Below are 23403 nucleotides of genomic sequence, written 5' to 3' on the forward strand. Positions count from 1 at the left end.
CAGGAGAATAAAATTACCGTACAGTATTAAAAAAAATATTTTCCTCTGAAACACTTTGTTTGTGTGGGTCTGATAGAAAATTGAGAGGCAAAATGTATAACAAATCCATAAAACATATATTTCTTTCAGAAATAAAACTATTAAATTCTTAAGAGTTTTTTAAGTCCCATTTTAATTGCTGTGTATTAAGAGTCTTCATCACTCTCAGTGTAGTTGCGTTTTGGGGATATGTCCTTGGGGGTAAGGTGTAATGAACGGGAGGGTGGTGCGGGGTCATTATATGCGTGCCATTCTGAAAACATCGTAAACACACGACTACTAAATCAACGTGTCAGTGATTCATCTGCTGCCTGAGCCAAGTTTTGTAAAAGGCTAGTAGCGCAGTAGCCTCCGACAAAACATGTTAATTTCGTCCCCCGTTTCGGACGCTGTTTTTCATAAGATTTTCTTGAAATTTGGTATCAATGTAGCTGAATAGTTATATTAGAGCTCTTACTTATTGTTATTATTTTAGGACTTGTTTTTACAGCATTGAGGATTTTTTTTATCAGTCTGATTGTAGTAGACATAACGTATTGGCATTGGATATAACTTATTTGTAAATTTTGCTAATAACCTACTTATTTTATACCATATTTTCACTTATTGTACTTGTTGCTTTTATTCTATACTAGTACACAATGTATATCTTGACAATTTACCTGCCTGCGTGCAGAAGCACTCCTTAGGCATTGTGTGATGTATTTTAATAAATAAATTTAGGACTTTTTTGTACTTATACTATTGATTGCAGCTATGGCAAGATGGCGGGTCCATCGAATAATATTCATCAGGTATATTACGTAATAAGTGAATAATTTTCAAAAAATGTATTCTAAGAGGGTTGTTTGATTTAAATATTACATAGTAAATGGTAGGTGAATGTGTAAATTATAATCCGATGTGTAGGCCTACAGTCATAGACAAATAGAATAATATAGACCGTCAGCTGTGCTGCGGTTAGCAGAAGTTTTGGTGTCCACCGCTAGGTTTGCCATGTTACGGCGCACACCGCTGCAGCATCTGCTGGTCGCATACGGGCACCTGCAGCGGTGTGCGCCGTAACTATACGGCTCCTGCGCTCCCCACCTGCAGCGGTGTGTGCCGTAACTACGGCAAACCGTAGCGGTGGGCGCCGGAACCTTCCTTTGAGAGTCTATATTTATTCTATTTGTCTATGCTAACGTAAACCGGTGACTGACGGTTCTGGGATACCAAGACTCTTGCCCCGGGGCTGTAACGTTGAGTAAGTCACCAGTTCATCTGCACTGTTACATGTTCCCAGAACGCCCCCAATTTCAATTTAAAAAGCTAATGTTAAATACTAACAAACTCTATCAGACATGCTGCTTTGCTGAACAAGAAATTTTCAACCTTGGTCTTTGGGAACCAATAAAAAGTTGAAATAAAATTGATATTGTAATAAAAACTCTGAGAAACATGTTCTCCATATTTAATTCCTATCAATCAGAGAATATAAAAATTCATAACTCAGAGTGTGAAGATATTCATACACGAAGGACCTCAATATCTCATTTGAGTAAGCGAGGTTCGAGTTTATGAAGGTGCTATACCATAAATTTTAGATACTGAAATGTAAATTCCGACAGTGATGTTATCAAAATGTTTGGTTACTGTATAGCAAAACTGAGGCACATCGTGCGAGCTTTGGCTTTTAAAGGTAAACTTTAAGCTATTGAGGCTCGATAACAGGTAACTTAACAGGAAAATTTGAGGCTGAGTATTAGGTACTGATAAAAAACAATGCATTCGACTTATTGGGTTATATTAACCTTTGGCTTAAAAGTGGCAACATTGTAATTTAGGGGAATTTCAAGGGGAATTAACAAAATTTGAGTTATCAAGGTTCGAGTTATTGATTAAGGTCCTACACAGTTTTAAAATATACCTAAGTATTCTTTGTATTAAAAACAAAATCTAGGGGAGGATGGATCCACCTCTGTGCTAAATTTGAATTCGGCAAGCCGGATTGCGACATTTTCTGGCTTCAACTGCTACTGGAATATCAGCTATAATATCAGATCATATAGAAGTGTGGTGTTAGAGTTTTTGCCTTCACAGATTGTCATCGCATTACTCAACAAATTCCCTCATGGTGTCAAACAAGCTAAAACAAAAATCCCAATTCAAATCTCAGCTATACCTATAGGTCTTATAGCTATACACCTATAGGTGTCCAACGTGCTGTATACCGGTATACATGATTAGGCCTAATCATCTATAGTGATGATTTCGTGAACAAATGCTGGGATATATAATATACAAGGGAAACTCCAGAGCCACTGGGGCGGAGCCGATTGGACGGATCACGAAATTGATGGTGTATAAACCTATTCCATGAAATTCTACACGTATGTACCAAGTTTCGTGGCAATCGGTTCAGTGGTGTCTGAGTTTATCACTGCCAAATATATATATACAAACATCCTCTTTTATACTTATAGATATAATAACTCAAGAAAATAGTGTGAAAAATGAAATCCAGGCACTGGTGTCTAAAAAACAATATTATTTTTTTTCATAAAAAATACTTACTATTAACCTGACAAAATGTAAATTTTAACTTTATTTTGATTACAACTTGTTTAAAAAGTAGGACCATTAAGCAAAATGTAAAATCAATATTAATTTTTTTTTTACAAAATGTATAATTTATTTTGAGTAATTTTATTAGTATTTTAAGTAAATGTATGTTTTTTATTTTTTTTTATTACTGTTAATTTTTTTTGTATTGAAAATTCTGTACATGTTAAAGTAGGTAATGTTTTAAAAATTGTTTTTTTAAGAAATTGTTTAATAGATTGTTAGTATCATCATAGATAAAACTTGTGTTGGTTAGTCTATGGTATCGTATCATGGATTGTTTTTACATAGTTTTCATAGATTATTTTATATAGAATGTTTTATAGTGTGATGTATAGTAGGATTAGAGAGTTGTTTTGAAAAACAGAATGTATTCAATTGTTTCTGAAAACGCTTGCTAATATAACCTTTTTATTTATATAATGTATAAAGTTTGTAATTTTAATGCAATTTATTTTTGTTGACTACAATAAACAAATATTCGTCCTACTACAGCAAAAACAGTTGTTTTAATGCATGCGTTGCGGGTCTAAAAGTAGCAAAGTAGCAGTATATAGCATTCATTTTAGCGAATTTCCATATAGCTAGGGAAGTAGCTACCGTACGTGATACGGTAAGACCTAGGACCACGACCGATTTACTTTTTCATTCTTATGTCCCCAGAGGCTAAAAACACCATTAGTTCAAATATATATATATATATATATATATACGTCCGTGAACGCGATATCTTGAGTAATTTTTGTCTGATTTTGATGAAATTTGATTTTAAATGTGTAAGGAGATATAGACTTGAATGAGTTATTGAACCAGCATGATCGGACCATGGGAACGGGGTTTTACGGGGGGGGGTTTTAAGGGGTAAACATTGGGTTTTCTCATTTTTGACCCTCAAAACACAAAATTTCCCAATTTTGTGCTAGACCTTTTTAAACAGCTTAAAAAAATAATTTAGTATATCAAAGTGTTTTTGTACAGTTAAAACAAAAACTAATGTATAGTTAAAACAAAAACTTAATTTAGGTAATGGAGACAATTCAAAAATTGTAAATTTAAAATTCCCATGTTATTCTTATGGCAAATTGATTGATCTTATACAGGGTGACTGCCGGGGACCGGACGAATTTGCAACAGCTGTTACATTGTTGCTACACGTGCTAGGGAGATTGAGGTTATGTCATTGTTTTGAGTGAGCTTTACCATTTTAGTCACGATGGATCAGTGGTCAGTTCAGCATCGTGTTTTGCATATGACACATTTATTAAAAATGGCGAATCCGTTATCAAAACACAGCGTATCTTCCGACGCCACTTTAATATTGCGCGAAATGACACGGTTTCAAGCCGGAATACATTGCTAAGATGGGTGCACAAGTTTAGAACAACAGGAACAGTATCAAAGAAAAGCCACCCGGTCCAGCAAGAACAGTGTGAGACACCAGACAACATCGCCAAAGTGAGAACTGCTTTGATGAGGAGCCCGGGTCGCTCTGCACGAAGACACGCACAGAGCTACGCATGAAGCGCGATTCTGTCAGAATAATTTTAAAATCACATTTGAAATTTCATCCCTAAAAAATACAGGTGGTACAGCAACTGAAAGAGAGGGACTATGGACAAAGAGAAGATTTCGCAGTACGTATGCAGGTGTTGTTTACTGATAATCCTGATGTAATGATGTTAATATAATAAGCGACGAAGCTCACTTAAACGGTTCAGTGAACAAACAAAACTTACGAAATTGGGCTCCTGAAAATCCATGTAACTTTCATGAAAAACCACTCCACTCTCCAAAAGTAACGGTTTGGTGTGCTGTAGGCCACTTTGGAATAATTGGTCCGTATTTTTTTGAGGAAAATGGAGTCACAGTGACAGTGAATTCTGCACGCTATGTTCACATGTTGGAAACATATCTCAAGCCACAACTTCGGAGGCGAGGAATAAACGTGAAAAATGTTTACTTCCAACAAGATGGAGCCACAATATACTGCCGCTGCATCGATGCGAGTTGTGAAGATGTTCCCTGGCAAATTGATTTCACGTTTTGGTGACGTGCCGTGGCCGCCGAGGTCACCAGATTTGTCGCCCTGTAACTATTTCTTATGGGGGTATTTGAAAGCTCGTGTCTATGTTCACAAATCACGAACATTATTGCAGCTAAAAGATGCAATCACCGAAGAGGTGAATTTGATTGGACAAGACATGTTGATGAGAGTGCGTATAATGATATTCTCCAGAGGTTGGAAACCTGTATCCAGGTTAACGGCCATCACATGCATGATATGATCTTTAAGAAATAAACCCAAACTAGGATAAAAGGTTCCATAAAACATATGTTTTTTGAAATGGTATGTTTTCACCAATATATATTCAACAATTAAATCATTTTACTATATAAAATAAGGTTTTACTATTCATTTAAAAAACGTCTGGTTCCCAGCAGTCACCCTGTACCAAGTTATTAATATTTTACTAAAAAACATACTTTATTAGTTTCCTTGTAGCAGCAAACCTAGCTATTCGTTAAACCTAATGTTATTTAAATAGATTTGATTCTAAATCAATTTCAGACAAATGGAAATTCGCCTAGTCGGCAGGTTTGCGGCGGTGGGGGTATTTAGTCTCTAGGGAAGGGAGTAAAAATCATTCTGTTGTAAACAGTTAGTTGTAAATTTCAATTGTGGCAATCGTATCGATCGAAATTATTTATCGATTGCTTTGTTAAGGACGGTTTTATAGCCTAATGTCGTAGAGCGCTTGACATATCGAGGGTAGGCCTATGTATACTCTTAGCATAATTGCAAGCAACCTGGAAGACGTTTTGAGAGTTTATCTTTACATATAAACGTTATTTCGTTTTCTAGCTAAGTTTGTTAATAATGATGCAATGTGACGAAAAAGATAGTTCACCACACGGACAAAATGTGTCTTTTTAACCCTAACTCATTTTCCGACCATGGCATTATTCTGATAGATCAATTACGAGCCCATGAGCTCGTTTATTTCGGTCAGTTTTTGTTATTGTACATGTATAATCAATGGTTTAGTGGTCTCTGTCTCCTCGACCCTCACTGAGCTAAGGCACTAAGGTCGACTCTCGATCTCAGACAGAACGACAGAACAGAGCTATCTCGTCACGGCCACCAAGATCATCATGTCGTGAAAAAAGTTATAATCCATACTACAAATACAAATTTAACATAGCCTTAGCCTAACCTAAAAATATATTTTTTAAATACAATTTATTTGAATTGAATTGTTTCTTTTGTTTTGTGGTTTCAGGTGTCAGTTCCCATCATTAGTCAGTTTTTGAACGTTGTGTTTCATAACAAAAGCTTTCAAGAAAGTATTACGTTCTTCATAATAAATACGATGGGTAAGAATAAGTTATTGTAGGATTAACATTTTTAATTGAGGGTCTGGCTAATTAGGCATAGTTCGTTTATATATAGTTTTACGAAGGTGATGGGTGTGTGTAAAGCTGTGTTAAGTCTGAATATTCCTTTTAACATAGGCCTAGGCTATGTGAAGACAGCCTAGGCCTAGACCTAGGGCCTATGTTTATTTTGTTTTGTGCTTCTCAATCTATACTGGTGAAACCGGTGCCGTGTTTGCCACCATGTTGTTGCAATTTTTTACCCTAAATTACCTTAAATCTACATTGAGTAAACACCCTAAATTGTTAATATTCTGCGTCTAATCACAGAAAACATACTAACTTACCATTACCTAGAATGCTAACCGAGTGTTAAACAGTGTAGCCTAAAGTAGGCTATTTGGAGAGAGCTTTGCCTGTCAATTCGTAGGCAGGGCCACCGCTAATATAGGCCTAACTTACAACTCACATAAGATGGGTAGGCCTAACTTAGGGTCTAATTATACTAAGTAGCCTATAGGGTCATTCCATGCCAAATCAACCAATGGTCTGGACCTTGACTTCTTAGATTTGCTTGATTTTTTGTATGCAGGTTCTACTAACCAAGACTAGTAAAAATATAAATTTTTAGATTTTTCCGACTTTTGGCTTTTGAGTTGCGAAGCTTTAAAAATCCGAAAATCAACGTTTTCGAGCCGCGTTTTGAAATCGTTAATATTGTATAACTAAAAAACTATTCCACTTAGAGAGTTCAAATTTGTGGCAATCTTTTTAATTTGAAATGCCCTTTATTTTAATATGTCACATGCCTATGTTTAACAAATGTCAAACATTTTGAAAAAAATTCAAAAACGTTTTTTGAAATTACCAAAATACGTCCCCTTGAATTTTTTTCATAAAAAAGTATGTGATTTGTAAGTACCTTAACTGACTGCATGTAGCCTACTGATAATTTCAGAATGGGATACAAATGGGTAGCCTAAGTTAAGTTAAAAGAAAAGCTAGGTTATTTTACAAACAAACAACCAATAAGTAAGTTAGTTACACTGCTATTATGCCTTTCCAATGAAAAATTATTTTTAGGCGTTATAGGCTTATACCACCATTGTACAAGCTGAGGAAAACAGAAAATCTTGGTCCAGTTTTGTGAAGCCAAATTGCTGTAGGCCTAACTTATATGTCTATGGTTTCCATGTGTGTTTCAGACCCCAACAGCAATATGCCGTGTTGGTACTTTGAGAAGAAAGAATTAAGAAACACACCATCCATCCAAGATGGCATTGACTACGATACCGAGTGCCGATACAGGAAAGAAGGGGCCAGATTCATTATTGACACAGGAACCAAAATGGACTTAGGATACAATACCATGGCTACAGGCGTTGTTTACTTCCATAGATTCTACATGTACCACTCTTTCAGAAACTTTCCTCGCTATGTAAGCTTAACATTAAATTTATAGAATAGGCCTAGTGCATTGATATTTAAGTAAATCGCACAATGTTTTCATTTCTGATGAAATCTGTGTTTTAAATATTTTTTAGTTTTGAGGTCGAACAACTCACGGAATTAATAATTTGTTGGGATCAGTCCAACAGGTTAGGACCACCTAATAATTAAATTTTACTATCACCCATGCTAATGTACAGTTTAATAGGATATATTTAGGTACTTTTGGTGGAACATCAGCCTAATTTAATACTGCCAGCTGAGCCGGCCTTAAGCAGTTGCAAAAGATGCGGCCGCACAGGGCCCCATGCTTGATGCAGTGTACAACAAAAATTTTAAAAAGTCTTGAATTTTATATAAGTTATGAAAAAGAAATATAGGGGGAAGCTTAAATACTAATTATGTAGGCTATAGATACTATAGATTGAGACTTTTTTAGTATTGTTGGTAAGTTAAACTATGTTTTTGGTTGTAAGGGACCCGCTCAGAATGTTTGCACTGGGCCCTGTACCACCCAAGACCGGCTCTGACTGCCAGGTGCCAGGCCTATAAGTATAATGAAAAACACTGTTTTTTTATACGTTTGGCAACACTGTCCAATGATACAAACCCTATAAGAAGCGCAATGCTTATGTTAAAAATTTAGTCTGGGAATAGTTGAACTTCGGATATTTCCCGCAGTGGCCGCTAGCTAGCAAAAGCACTACCTACTATCGCGGCCAAGTCAGCTGACTGAGTGAGAGAGAGTGAGACAAAGAATCGGCTTAGTGAGAGAGAGATAGAATAGTGCGGCTGCCGTGCAAAGCTCATTTCGGAGGCAAAATTCTAGTCTGATTATTCTCTATAAGAATTTGGCTTCTTATATGGTTTATATTCATTGTACTGCCTCAATAACTCACTGGCCACCATTATTGGACCTGAATAAAGCTCTCTTCCTTAGTTGAAAATGCTGTCAGTGACAGTGAAAAAATTATAATGTTTTGTGTATATAGTGTAAAGTGCTGTGTCTCTTGTGCCAGTTTGGACTCTTTCCCAGTCAGGTAAGCCTGCTATCCTCACAAAAAATCTAAAAACCTTGGCTCTTGTGTCCTACTTTACATCCTTAATTTAACCATTATCTTTAATTTTCAGGTGACAGCATGTTGCTGTTTATTTTTAGCTGGGAAGGTTGAAGAAACACCAAAAAAGTGCAAAGATATCATTAAGACTGCCAAAAGCCTCCTAACAGAACAAAAATTTGCTACATTTGGTGAAGATCCGAGGGTAAGTTCAAATGTGTGCAAATAATCTGCACAAACTAGTCTTTTAGCAATTTTCCCATATAAGCTATTACCGTAGGTCTCATGGTAAGACCTGGACCCGAGACCGATTTACTTTTTTATAGTGAGGTCCTCAGAGGCCAAAACCACAACTAGTTCAAATTCATATACCGTCTACAGCAGGCTATATATTTATGTGTACGTTAGCACGATAACTCATGCAAAAATGATCCGATTTTGATGAAATTTGGTATAGGCCTAAACATGTAAACCTGCATTTATTCGAACGAGTTTGCGAACCAACATTATCGATCTGACTATGGGTACCATCTGGGGTTTATGGGCCATAAATGGGTTCTCCTTATTTTTTACTCTAAAAACATAAAATTTTCAATTTCTTTCCAAACCATTTTGTAGAGCACAAGGAACAAATAATTTAGTATAATATAGAAGCATTGTTGTACACCTGACGGTTACGGAGAAAATACCTAAAAACTGTAAATTTAAAATTCCCATGTTATTCTTATGGAGAATAAGTAAACTGTTGTAGTTTGCTTGTTTATAGGTTAAACAAATTTTGATCAAATTTGGAAAATTTATTTCATCCTATGCTATTAACGTTTGGTCAAAAACACCTTATTGCCTACCCTGTAGCAGCAAACCTCGGTACTCCTTAAACTAATGTTATTTAAATAGGGAATAAATATGACATTTTTAAGGAGATAAGTTATTTTAGGGAAACCCCAATCAGGCAAATGGGAATTCGCTTAGTCTTGAGGTTTGCTGCGGCGGGGGTATTTATTATTGTTAGTTTGCTTACACTTTTAAACACAAAGTACAAGTGAATTTGCCAAAATTAGTTACGCCACTATTTGTTTGACCACATTCTTCTTTTTGTTGTGGATTTTACTCTTTTATAAGTTTTATAATAAGTTTTTTGTTGTGGATTTTTCATGTTGATAATAAGGGTCTAATCCGTGTCCAATAAGAAATAGAAAGTAACTTCTTGCTTGTCACCTCGTTCTGGTAGATATAATATTTGTGATATCAAATAAACGTCACTAGACAACAAAACTTAAACTTAGAGCGGTCCATAGGCCTATTCATTTTGGAACCCAAGCAATCCACAGTCAACTCATTTTTTATAATTGACTAGAAGGATCCTTCACAGTTATTTATTACAGTACAAACAATACTAAATGGCATAAGTTTGTCTCTTCTACTTACTATATGTTCTGTTTAGTTTTTCAATACAAATAATTATTTACAGGAAGAAGTAATGACTCTAGAAAGGATTCTACTTCAGACAATCAAATTTGATCTTCAAGTTGAACATCCTTACAGCTTTCTTCTTAAGTACGCTAAAAGTTTGAAAGGTAATCTAAACTTATATTTTTAATTTTTACCTAAAATGTTTTTAAGGTGTACATAGTTTCTATAATAAATTTCAAATTATGCAAACCTTATATTGTATGTCTTATAAAGTTTGTCAAGTTAAATGTAGAATGTTTATTCCCAAGCGTTGCAAGTATGTTTAATAAGTTGGTTTGAAGGAAAATAATGCTCAAATATGTTCAGAAATTACTTATCTCATGTGTAGAAACAAGACCACATCGGTAGCTAAAGAAGGTTTAAATTAACTTGTAGTTGCTGTCAAATTGATCCTGTGTACTTTGGATGACTGCAGCTGTTTCATGCTGTGAATTGAGCGTATCATCAGGTCAGAATGTCAGCTGATATTTACAAATTACTCATGGTGAAGCTTGTCAGAAGTTTTAAATAACAGGAAACAAGACACTAAACATAACATTTTGACAGTAATCAAATAATTTATACCTTCTTTAGTTAATTGAAACGATCCAGAGGCCAATCCATCATCAAACTAGTAGCTTCAAGACAAGTTTTTGGGAGGCGAAAGTCAAGTTATTTGAAATAGGCCATAACTATGAGATTACGTACCGTACAAGTTTTTATGTACTTAGTAAATTTGAGTGAAGATGTTTTACCGAATTTCCCATATAGGGAATAAGCTATTACCATAGTACTCATGATAAGACCTGGACCCGGGACCGATATAATTTTTTGTTTTGAGGTCCCTAGAGGCCAAAAACATCATCCGTTCAAATTCATATATATATATATGTCCGTTAGTGCGATAACTCAAGCAAAAATGATCTGATTTTAATGAAATTTGGTACCGGTACAAACGTGTAAACCTATGTTTATTCAAACGAGTTCGCGAACCAGCATAATGGGACCATGGGAACGGGGGTTTATTGGGGGTTTCATGGGGTAAAAATGGGGTTTTCCCATTTTTGACCCTAAAAACAAAACATTTTGCAATTTTTTTAAAACCATTTTGTAGAGCTTAAAAAAAGAAATAATTTAGTATATTGAAGAGCTGTTGTATGCCTAACGGACACGGAGGAAATTAAAAAATAGTTTAATTTAAAATTCCCATGTTATTCTTATGGAGAAAATGAAAACTGTTGTAGTTTACTTGTTTATGGATATGTGTTGATAAAATTTGGCAAATTTATTTACTTCATCCTATACTATTGATGTATGGTCAAAAAACACTTTTTACTTTCCCCGTAGCAGCAAACCTAAGCACTCGTTAAATCTAATGTTATTTAAACTGGGAATAAATATGTCTTATTCATGGAAATATTGTAGTAATAATGTAATCAGACAAGTTGAAATTCGCTTTGTCTGCAGGTTTGCTGCGGCGGGGGTATTTTTTTAATTCTCATGTGTTTGACTACTACAGTCTATACTGTTATGAAATTGAGGTGGTATCTGTCTGTTTGTCCCTCTGTCTTGTCTGTCTGGGCAGCTGTCATGACTAAAATACTAAACCGATACAGCCCAAACTAAGCACAAAGATGGTCCACCACATATCTAGGAATGTCATAGGCATATTCACTTCCCTGAGTTCCTCTGGGGCTATGCCCAATGTATGTCTAAAGTTTTGAGGTGAGGTTTTCAAAAGTAAATATTAATAAATGGTCTCTATGGAAGCATAATAAAATTCACAATGTTTACCTTTGCCTTGATCAGAACTGCCACATGCTTTATTTCACAATTTCAAACAGCTAATCCAAAACAATTAAATAAAATATTTTACTATTTAGTCTAAAACGATGTAATTGATTGTGGAAATAAAAAGTTTCTATAACCGTAGGTTATGAAAAAAACGTTATTGATATATTTTCATGTAAACAGTAGGACAATAGATATAAAATGTTAATTTACACATTTTGAGACAATCCTTGAGTTTTTAGTCGATCTAGGCCTAGTTAAAATCGCGATGACTAATGTGTCTGAGTTTAATTCCAAACCCACAGAAAGCTTACAGATATCTGGGTTCAGAAACTCACAAGGCAGTGTTGTACGTAGCCTAATTTAGAACTCAGTTAAAGAAACAGATTTCTTGCAGCCCTTAAACTTTCTGGTACATAATGAAGTATAACTTACAAATTAATTGTAATATGCCAAACCTAAGTAGTTTTTGTAGAGTATTTGTTAATAATTGAAGCACTGTTAAATGTATACAGGAGACAAAGCCAAGCTGCATAAAATGGTTCAGATGGCATGGACATTCGTTAATGACAGGTAAGTTGAGTTGAATTTTTTGATTCACTTACACCCAATTTGGTTGTCTAAACAACTCTGGGTGCAGAAAATCCAATATAAACCACATTACAAATTTTTTATTTTTGATTTAAGAATACTTTCCAAAATTACCTATATATGATTACTAATTAATTACTAATTACTTGATTACTAATCATATTTCAACAAAATATGATTAGTCTTTAATGTAATATGAGAAATATGAAAGAAAAACAACTGTCAAATATTGATGAGCAATGTCAATTTTGGTATGTAGGATAAGTGATGTTAATTTGGGCATTAATAAACCAGTTTACAAACATCTTAAGTGTTTTTTACCACTTAAGCACAACATATCTTAGTTAACATGAGATAAAATATGTTAATAATTAATAAGCCTAGTAATTTGTTTATCTTACAAACCCAGGTGCTACTGTATCTTAAATCCCACATTGATCCACAAAAAAAGGTTGAAAGGTCACAGACCTTTGGTAAGTTAACAGGTAACTGATGGTAACAGGACCAAAGTTTTTGACCATTACCTTCCAAACAAACTAGGGGTCTGCCGTGGTTCCCCAAATTCTAGGACGGGACGGACCAACTAACAGTGCTCGGTTCGGGGCTGAAGTAATTTTTGGGCCAAGCATGGGTAGAGTAATTTTTATTAGAGGTGTGCGAATGGCTAGAAATCATCCGTACAAAGATTGTGTGGTCGAAAATTCATGGTTTTGCCGGCATCGCGGGGATGATATCTTCATGGAAATGTTCTTGATTTTGCCGTGATTGAAGGATACGTTCATGATTTCACCATAACCGCAGTAGATGCTTTTGATTTTTCTGCGCAACCACAGGAGACAGTCCCAATTTTGTCGATATGTTGACAGATGACGACGATGTCTGGGTGACTGCAGAATTATTGATTTTGCTGTAACCGTGTGAAATGTAAATTTACAATATTTTAAACGGATTGTAGTGTAAACATTAAAAATTAAAAAAAACCAATACTTTAATTTTTTATTAACTTTTTGTGTATTTTTATACATATTAAAAGGTGGCAGTCATGTCAATCATCATTGGATATGTGTAGATAACATTTATAAATAATGTATGCCATTGTTTGTTCTGCAGCCTGTGTACAACCTTGAGTCTCCAGTGGGAGCCGGAGGTGATTGCTGTGGCGCTGATGTACTTGGCTGGTAAACTGAGCAAGTTCGAGGTGGTTGACTGGATGGGCCGGACAAGCAAGCACCTGCGATGGTGGGACATGTTTGTAGAAGATATAACTATGGATCTACTAGAAGGTATAGCAGCTAAGTACCTACCAAAACCTTTTGTTTTATGTCCTATGTTTATTTTACAAGTGATGTTTAGTTTATCACATAAGTTTAAGATAATTTTTACTACCATCAGTTCTTAAGAAAAGTACTGGTACCGAGAACCAACCTTGAATTAGCATCAATTTGGCAACAACGTGTGTTGCTCATTGGCTTCTTCAAAGTCACGTGGTAAATAGGCTCCTCCCTCAACTGCAGACTCTTATGGAATGTACTGTAGTACGTTGACAGTAGCATGTCTGATTAGAGGTTCAACCCACAAAATCCTCCCATCCATTAGAGCCATTTATATCACGATCATCTTCTGTGATCTCGGTAACGTTGTAAATTTTCAACCGCACAATCTTCCCAGAGCTTTCTGCAATTTGTAATAAACTTGAGTATTAAGTGCTAGTAAATAATTTGATTCATTCTTTACTTTAAACATGGTTTGTATTTTGTGTTTTGAGAATAATAAAACCTTTAATGTTTCAGTATCCAACATGTTAAGTTAAGCAATTGTTTTAACTGTCTAGAACTGGTTATAAAATAGTCTTGTTTTATTATGCACATATGTTTCAGACATCTGCCATCAAGTGCTGGACTTGTACTCTCAGAACAACCCCCAGCCCCAGGACTCGCCCCCGTTAGTGCGTCATCCCCCTCCTGCTCTAGCCAGCCCTGCACCCTCACTGGCCTTCCCCGCCCACAACTCTCCCGCAGGACCTCCTCCAGGTAATCCTACTACACTGTGGACAGAACTGGAAATTCCATTATAATATTTTTGCCAGTTTAGAATAAACTCAGTCACTTACAATTGAATTGAGTCATCAACAGAGTGTTAAAAATATTATTATTACACTATTATTAGTATTACATTAGATTACATTTTATTTTTGTATATTTTTAAGTGCCGTATTTATTTATTGGAATGATAATCATCCTATATTATGATTTTTTGTGTAATAACTTTTTTCTTCATGCAGCTGCAAATCAAAATCTTCCTAAATTCTTTTCAATTCGAATTCGTCTTTCAAAGCATCTTTCTGTAACTGACGCTTGTGCTTGGGTTTTTTTAATTTTTTTAAATAACAATTTCTAAAAATTGTATTTATCCTACACCAAGAGAAATAGAAGAAGTAGCTCTATCACAGCCTTTTTTGGCATATGCAAACAGAAAAAGCTGAATTATACCTTTAACCTTATCGATGATTTACAAATGATGTAATAAAGTTTTCCATGCATTTGTCCAGTTAACTGTTAGCATAATTAAACTACTTGTTTTTAAAATGGAAGAGTTATCAATACAAGCAAATCAGTGTCCATGCCATACAACATAACATTTGGCCGTCTTTTTAGTTAATCTATTCCAATAATGATAGTAAAAATATCAACATAGGTCTAATATTGACAACAATGGTTTAAATCCCAACACTCTAAACTATTCAGAAACTATATAAAGTGCCTACTATTTAAAATTAAGTGCTAAAGACAATTTAAATAAAAAATTGTGGTAATTTACAATACACAGGCTTCAAACTATTGATAACTAAACAACGTAAATCGTGAACAATTCATGATGGTTTGCTCAAATGTGTTAAAATTTTTTTAATATAAACTAACAAGTGGAACTCGGACAGAAAACGCAAATCTTATACAGTAAGATATCAGTTAAATTTAATATGATTAAATTTTATATATGGTACCTAGGTAAATAAAATTACAGTTTTGTCTGTACACAATACCATTTGTATTATAGATTTTGATTTTGATAAATGTTGGTAGATTTATCTCTTTCATCCTATACTATTAACATTTGATAAAACTAGGGAAACTTTTTCCCGTCACCAAAGTAGCAAACCTAAGTACCCGTTAAACACAATGCTATTTAAATAGGGAATATCATATGATTGTTTATGGGAATATATCAGATCACTGATCAGGCAAATTGGAATTTGCTTAGTCGGCAGGTTTGCTGCAGTAGAGGTATTCTAAATATTGTTGATGGAAGAATTGGATTGTAAGTAAAAGTAAGATTGTAAAATAATGCTTAATTATATCTTTCTTACAGTGTTGTCTGCAAAACCAATCAAGAGTGAGGGGAAGTTGAACAGCAATGGTGAGAAGATCCCCACAGTGACTGGCGGGGTGGTTTCTGCCTCGGACAGCAAGTCTGCGGGTGAACTGTACGGGTACCCGGGGTACACGCAGCCTCCACCCGCCTTCAGTACCCGTCCTCCACCCGCACAGTTCCCCGCTACCTACCCTGCCAGTAATCCACCTCCCCACACTTACCCTGCAGGCTACTACCCTCCAACCAACCACTCTCAACCGAGACCCCCCTACTAAGTCATTTGTGCATGTTGTATATAGGTGTGTATTTTTATGTATTTTTTATGAAAGTAAATCGTGAAAGATCAATAATTGTGTTTTTCCTTTGATGAATTCCCTATTCATTAGACTGTAGTAGTTTAAAAACAAATATCTTAAGTTCATTTTATCTGCTTGTGTTAAGAGCTTATTTTTTCAAACATTTAACTTATTTTGAAATGTTTGCATACGTCAAATGGTGGTATGCATTCTTAAATGTTTTATTTATCAAGTTATTTATCTGCAATAAATGTTATTGACACAAAAATATGTTCTTTCATTGAATTTATACAACAAGAAGAGTGGTATGCAATTTGGGGGACTAAGAATGGATTTATAGCAAAGAGGACATTTCATACCAATATTGCTGTATGTTTTATGTCAGTTTTAGCATAAAAAGAACTTAGGTAAAAAAAACAACGTACCAAAGTGTGCTGATGCATAACACCGATCCTTTCATTAACACCAACTTTTCAATGATTCAGCATCTGGGACGGTGGCGCCGTGCTGTAATCCAGCTATTAAAAGGTCACAAATTGTGGATACAGGCATGCAATGTGGATACACCCTGGTGTGGATTAACACCTACAATAGTGAGTAGTATGACTATCCGCAGTACTATCCTGACAATTGGACCAATTCGTAAACTACAAGGCAAAAATGTGGTTTGAATTCCACTATAAACTGTAGGTCTCAGTTGCCATTGGCTGTATGGGCTATTAATTGACAGCTGTGTCTAAGGAACATGATGCCTTAGTCAATAACAAGGCTACAAGATCGCGCCACTCATCCTACACTCATCTCCATTCATACTTGGCTTAAAGTACCTACATTTGTATGGTCGCCATTTCAGAATAAAGTATTAAACTATCTTATAATATGTCTTTATAAATTACTAGCTGCTTTACCCGTGCTGCGCGACAGAAAGAAACAAAAAGTACACAGAGTGTGTTATTTCAGTGATTTAAAACCTTGTTTTAGGTACCAAATAAAACAATCTAATCATAATCAATAACTCGTCCCCTAATTATTTAACCAAACACAAACAGTAAAGCACAAATCATGAAATTAACCCTAAAATAATTTAATCAAAATTTCGTCGACACTAGCGCCTAGTGTCACTAACAAGAAGTAGACAAAGACACATGAAAACCAAATTAAAATTTTACAATGGGATGAGAAGTCTACTTGTGTTGTTAGTCTATATAATAATTCTGATACACAATATACTCTAGATAATTACACAGGATTGAGATGGCATGAATTTACTATATAAAGATTTTGTGAATATTCTGTACTTAAGAAAGTTTTAATAGCTTATTATTAAAATTGGAAGTACTGTACAGTTATCTTGAATATTGGTGGAAAAAATGAATATTCTTGCTCACATTGAATAATTATGTGTAAATAATAATCAATGTTTCTTTTTTGTTGTTTAAAAAAATATCTAATCATCTGTAGCCTGCAATGTTTTATTTTTAACCTGCAGAAGTAAACAAACATCAAACTACTACCTTTACAAATTCAAAGCACAAAAATGGTGGATTGTGACATCGGTGAGGTGTTCAAAGGGTTCTTGACAACTCGAATGTACCACTTTAACTTCATGTTTAAAATTCTAGCGCTTTGCATTAACTTCTACTGCTTGGATACGTTCACGCTTGGAGTGGAGGGAAGGATGCTGCCTGTGTATAGTGCTCATGCCACGGCCATCTTCTACTTCACTATTCCCACCTACAACGTCATTCTGTCAGGCATCTGCGTGCTTTTCATCATCAACCAAATACCCTCCAAGCTGATACAGCAAGTATACTTGTTGACTGGAATATGCATGTACATCATATCTGGTACCATGGGAATAGTGAACACGAGAGACAATGACTTTCTACCAGAAATGTTTGTCATGAGTTGTCTACTGTTGGCTGTCGCTGCTGCGATGACGTTTGATTATATCATTCTTCGTGATTATTTTGTCCCGCATCGAAAACGACCACCGAGGCGATTTGAAGAGGAGGAGGAAGATTCTGACGAGGAATAATTGGAGGTGATCGCAGGGGTTCGCTTGTGTTTATTGACTTTGTGAATATATTTGTATTCATTAGAGATTACTGGTATAGTATTTTAATACATATTACGAATAAAAATTTTTGAACCTTTTGTTGAATGGCTTGATTTTATTTAAGGCAGATATGATTTCACTCTGGATACCTAAATGGTACCTTAATGAGGGTACACCTGATAAAACATTTGAATAATTAAACCAAAGTGGGCTTATTTCTAAAGCTAAAAGGGTTAATAGTTGATGCAAATTTCTGAAGAGGGAAATCACAATATTGTAGTTGTCAATATTGTAAAAGCTAAATATTATAAAGACCACTATTCAGATATATTTATTCTACTAAAAGTTGAAGCCTACAATTAAACTGATAACTGATGTGACTTAGTTACATAATATAGTTTAAAGTGACAGTGTAAAGTGGGTTGTGTTGTGGTTCTACTACATTCAACTAACATTATGTGATAGTACATCTCATTACAACTAATTCAACCATTATCTATGTGGAAACATTTGTTTTTATTTTGGCCTGTAAGTTATGTTCTTAAAAACAGTTTTGCTATTTAGTGTCACAATTTTAATGGTGAGTTTTGTTTACTAAATGATTGTATGGTTATTGTTTACCATATTATATATTAGTTATTTTTTAACAGTGTTCTTAATGTTGTAGTTCACCCCTGTAAGGCAAACACATGCCTAGGGAACCATAGGTACTAATTAAAGCTCTTGAAATTGGGACAACCCAAAAACATTCTAAATCTATAAGAGAAGAAGTATGTATGTATTTATGTTATGGACTCTGAAATCACTCCTCAAATTGCAATGAAACTTTCAGGCTTTTAGCGAATTTCCCATATAGGGAATAAGCTATTACCGTAGTACTCATGGTAAGACCTGGACGCGGGACCGATTTTTTTTTTCGTTTTGAGGTCCCTTGAGGCCAAAAACAAAATCCGTTCAAATTCATATATATATGTCCGTTTGCACGATAACTCGAGCAAAAATGATCCGATTTTGATGAAATTTGGTACAAACGTATAAATCTACGTTTATTCGAACGAATTCGCGATCCAGCATGATCGGACCATGGGAACGGGGTTTTATGGGGTAAAAATAGGGTTTTCCCATTTTTGACCCAAAAAACATAAAATTTAATTTCTTTCCAAACCATTTTGTAGAGCTTAAAAAAACAAATAATTTAGTATATTGAAGCGTTATTGTGCTCCTAATGGTTACGGAGAAAATTCCAAAAAATTGTAAATTCAAAATTCCAATGTTATTCTTATGGAGAATAAGTAAACTGTTGTAGTTTGCTTGTTTATGAAAATATTTTGATAAAATTTGGAAAATGTTTTTATTTCTTACTAACTATTAACATAAAAAAAATACCCCCGCTGCAGCAAACCTGCCGACTAAGCAAATTTCCATTTGTCTTATTTGATTTTCAATAAAATATATTTTAATAACATTAGGTTTAACGAGTACATAGGTTTGCTGCTACAAGGAAACTAATAAAGTGTGTTTTTTTGTAAAATATTGATAGCTTAGTACAAAATAAATAAATTTGATCAAAATACAAAATATATCCATAAACAAGCAAACTGTGATTTGACAATATTCTCCATAAGAATAACATGGGAATTTTAAATTTAAAATTTTTTAAATTTTCTCCGTTACTATTAACTGAACAGAAATACTTTTATATACTAAATTAATTGTTTTTTTAAGCTCTTAAAAAAGGTCTAAAGATAAATTGGGAAATTTTGTGTTTTGAGGGTCAAAAGTGAGAAAATCCAATTTTTACCCCATAAAACCCCCGTTAAGCCCCGTTCCCATGGTCCGATCATGCTTTAAACCAAATTTCATCAAAATCGGACAAAAATTACTCAAGTTATCGCGTTCACGGACGTATATATATATATGTCTATATAATTCTACATGCAAAAATAAGTCAAAAATGAAGAATAAAATTTTTTGGATTTCGGCTTAGTTTAGCCGTAATCCGCCATTTTGTTTTTTGGGGAAAATATTTATTATTTCAAAATCCCTTTAACTTGGCAAAATTGTTTACACTATAGTAAGTAACATTTATAAAAAAAAATATTATTTTAACTTTCCAAATTTCAAAATGGCGGCCGTTTGAATTTTTTAATGCCAAATTTCATGAAAACCGGTACCTAAATCAAAATTTTGTAAAACACAAAAGTATTAGTATTTATTATGACAAATCCAACAAAACAAAATGAATAAAATCGGTTCATAAATAAAGAAGCTGTGTTTATTTTAGTAATTTAGACTGAAATTATTAATATTAAAATGTATTAAATGTAATGTAATAGTTTATGTAACGTATTAAGTAATTTCAGTCTGAATTACTAAAATAAACACAGCTTCTTTATTTATGAACCGATTTTATTCATTTTTATTTTGTTGGATTTGTCATAATAAATACTAAAACTTTTGTGTCTTACAAAATTTTGATTTAGGTACCGGTTTTCATGAAATTTGGCATTAAAAATTCAAACGGCCGCCATTTTGAAATTTGAAAATTTAAAATAATAATTTTTTTGAAAAAAGCGACTGACTATAGTGTAAACAATTTTGCCAAGTTTCGTAAAAATATCTCAAAGGGATTTTGAAATAATAAATATTTTCCCCAAAAAACAAAATGGCGGATTACGGCTAAACTAAGCCGAAATCCAAAAAAATTTTATTCTTAATTTCTGACTTATTTTTGCATGTAGAATTAGGTCCTGTATAGCCCATCACACTTTTTTGTGACACCCTGTATATATATATATATATATATATATATATACATATATAAAAATTTGAACGAATGGTGTTTTTGGCCTCTGGGGACATCAAAATGAAAAAGTAAATCGGTCCCGGGTCTAGGTCTTACTGTGCCACCTACGGTAATAGCTACTTCCCTATAGGGAAATTCGCTAAAAAACAGTTTTACCCTCCCTGATGCAGCAAACCTAAGTACTTGTTAAACTAATTCTATTTAAATATGGAATAAATGTTATATTTTTAAGTAGACATTTCAGTGTAAATCCAGTCAGTCAAATGGAAATTCGCTTAGTCTGCAGGTTTGCTGTGGCGGGGGTATATTAAGAATTATTCAAGTATGGTTTGTGTGAAGTTTGGTGCAGATCAGTCAAAAGCGTTTAACAGCCTTTAAGAATCTTAACAGCTGTTTCAACTAAACAATTTGATTCTGTGGTGATCAATAGCATAGCATTAACAAGTTACAAGGTTTACCAACAGGGTGCAGCACTTCAAATTTAACTGTTTTATAGTTCTTAACAACCTTGATGACCAACCTTATTTACAAGAAATAAATAATTTTTTTCCTTCCAAAAACATTTTTATACAGTAAATCACATAAATAATCAATCCTGGCCAATGAAACATCTGATCTTAGCCAGTAACAAAGCTACACAGACACAGACCATCTCACTCTATTCTACACTCATTTTGGGTTAAAATTCGCATACCGTACCTAGGTGGTGTTCCTATCTATATTTATAATAAATAATGATAATGATAAGGACGCAACTGAACTTATTTTAAACCAAATGTGAATTAATGATGAGTGTACCCAACATAAAATGGTCTTTGTTAATGCTTCTCTAGGAATTCGGAGGAAATGTTGCTGGGGACAAACAGGACTCTGTTCAATCTCAACTTTTTGTCGACAAAACATCTTTAATAAAATTAGTCTCCCATGAAGTTGATCATATTCTGCTGATTTCTGCTCCTGCGGGATTTGGAAAAACAACAAATATGGACATGATGAGGCGTTTCTACGAGATACAAGTGGATGAAGATGGTGGTTTTGTTGCGAGAAATAATACAAAATACTTTAAAATATTTGCTAGCTTATACTTAAAAAATAGGATTCCATCGCATTTAGATGTTTATGAAGACAAGAAATTTTTTAATGCATTTTTTGCACAGTATCCTATTATACATGTTGATTTTACACAGCTTGATTTCAAATCCTGGAGCAAATTTAAAGAATCTTTTGTCAAAATCATCAATGAACTTTTCAACTACCATAGCTATTTACTAAGTAGTGTTAAGTTAAGTGATAAAGAGAAGGTTATGTTTAGAAATTACCAATTTAGCGTTATATGTAGGGAGCTGGAACCTGTACAGCTAAAAGAAAGTATGACGTTTTTAGCTTCAATGTTGTACAAATATTTTAACCAAAAGGTAATATTGCTGATTGATGAAATAGATTCTATAATCCATGGTCAACTAATGAACATTTGTGACAACACCGAGGAAATAATTACCTTCATTGCTGATCTGGTAAAGCATACGTTAAATTCTAATTTGATTGCAAAAACTGTAATAAATTCTTCCTCAAGATTTTGTAGAGTATTTACTAAAGGTGTTGGCAAGATAAACCATTTTATTCACTCTGAAAAACATTCTTTTAATAAATTTTATGGATTTACAGAGGCCGATGTGGTAAATTTAGCTGAAATATTTGGGCTAAAAAATAATTTGACCACCATTCAAGTTTGGTACAACGGCTATAAAATTCCCAAAAGTGATCTTAAAATGTATAGCTTTAATTCCATATCAAATGTTATGTTTAGGAAAGACATAGACATTTACTCCAAAAAAGGTAAATATCCTAAAAAGCTGGAGAAATTATTTCTCATCAAAGGGATTAGGAGGAAAGTAAAGACTTTGATTAAAAATGATGTTATAAATGTTGCAGCTGTAAAAGAAATAACAGTAAAAGATATTTTAAGACTGAAGGAAATATTCAATCAAGATTCATACACTGATCTGTGTTCTAGAGATGAATCACTGATATTCGATTATATGTTGAACCTAGGATATTTAACTGTAGTTGATTTAATTGAGAATTGCTCTATGATGACTTTAAAAATTCCGAATATGGAATCAAAATCTGAGTTATTAGATTTGGTTTATTCCATGCCATATTTTAAAACTAAATTGAACTTAACAGACGAGGAAATTCTCACAGTAAATGAAACTTTTCTCGATTCCAAAATGTCAAAGTTTTTAGATGAACCAGTTCTTACATCCTCCCATTATATATAATTTTTATATAAAACTAAATATTAGTACTGGTATCTAAGTTCATATTTTAACAAATTTATTTAGTTAAATTTGCCTATTTTTGATTATAGTAGTAGAGCCAATGGTTGTAGCTATGATTTACAATTATTTACAATTGGATAGATGTTTATAGTAAATGTGTTGCAATCTATTTCGACCAGTCAAACTGGTGAATGGTTATAAACAGGCCCAATTTTACACATACAGTAGTTTT

General features: G+C 33.9%; 3 protein-coding genes across 4 annotated transcripts; all 3 read left to right on the plus strand.

Annotated features, from left to right (window-relative positions):
• Positions 1-5874: 5874 nt before the first annotated feature.
• On the plus strand, positions 5875-16072 carry LOC128992307 (cyclin-K-like). Of its 2 annotated transcripts, none has more exons than XM_054415809.1 (8): positions 5875-6018; positions 7224-7456; positions 8599-8730; positions 9997-10102; positions 12284-12341; positions 13470-13642; positions 14237-14389; positions 15726-16072. In XM_054415809.1, exons 1-8 carry the CDS (start codon positions 6015-6017, stop codon positions 16001-16003), a joined length of 1137 nt encoding a protein of 378 aa, XP_054271784.1. In that variant the 5' UTR covers positions 5875-6014; the 3' UTR covers positions 16004-16072. The 2 variants fall into 2 exon arrangements, with proteins under 2 accessions (XP_054271784.1, XP_054271785.1); XM_054415810.1 differs by lacking the exon at positions 5875-6018 and adding an exon at positions 6480-6496.
• Positions 16073-17523: 1451 nt separating this feature from the next.
• Positions 17524-18159, plus strand: LOC128993629 (uncharacterized). Its single transcript, XM_054417650.1, has one exon. The coding sequence runs from the start codon at positions 17562-17564 to the stop codon at positions 18060-18062; it is 501 nt and encodes a 166-aa protein (XP_054273625.1). The 5' UTR covers positions 17524-17561; the 3' UTR covers positions 18063-18159.
• An 88-nt stretch (positions 18160-18247) lies between these two features.
• On the plus strand, positions 18248-23184 carry LOC128992910 (uncharacterized). Its single transcript, XM_054416655.1, has 2 exons — positions 18248-18253; positions 21723-23184. The coding sequence occupies exons 1-2, from the start codon at positions 18248-18250 to the stop codon at positions 23169-23171; spliced, it is 1455 nt and encodes a 484-aa protein (XP_054272630.1). The 3' UTR covers positions 23172-23184.
• The last annotated feature ends 219 nt before the right edge of the window (positions 23185-23403 follow it).

This window comes from Macrosteles quadrilineatus, unplaced genomic scaffold (assembly GCF_028750875.1).
Source record: "Macrosteles quadrilineatus isolate MER2022 unplaced genomic scaffold, UCM_ALF_1.0 Scaffold_4__1_contigs__length_99947679, whole genome shotgun sequence".
Lineage (NCBI taxonomy): Eukaryota > Metazoa > Arthropoda > Insecta > Hemiptera > Cicadellidae > Macrosteles > Macrosteles quadrilineatus.

Excerpts from the sequence above, each read along its gene's own strand:
- LOC128993629 (XM_054417650.1), top strand. The coding sequence starts at position 17,562 with ATGGTGGATTGTGACATCGGTGAGGTGTTCAAAGGGTTCTTGACAACT.
- LOC128992307 (XM_054415809.1), top strand. Across the intron at positions 7,457-8,598 it reads TCAGAAACTTTCCTCGCTAT|GTGACAGCATGTTGCTGTTT; the intron begins GTAAGCTTAACA and ends TTTAATTTTCAG. Across the intron at positions 14,390-15,725 it reads TCCCGCAGGACCTCCTCCAG|TGTTGTCTGCAAAACCAATC; the intron begins GTAATCCTACTA and ends TCTTTCTTACAG.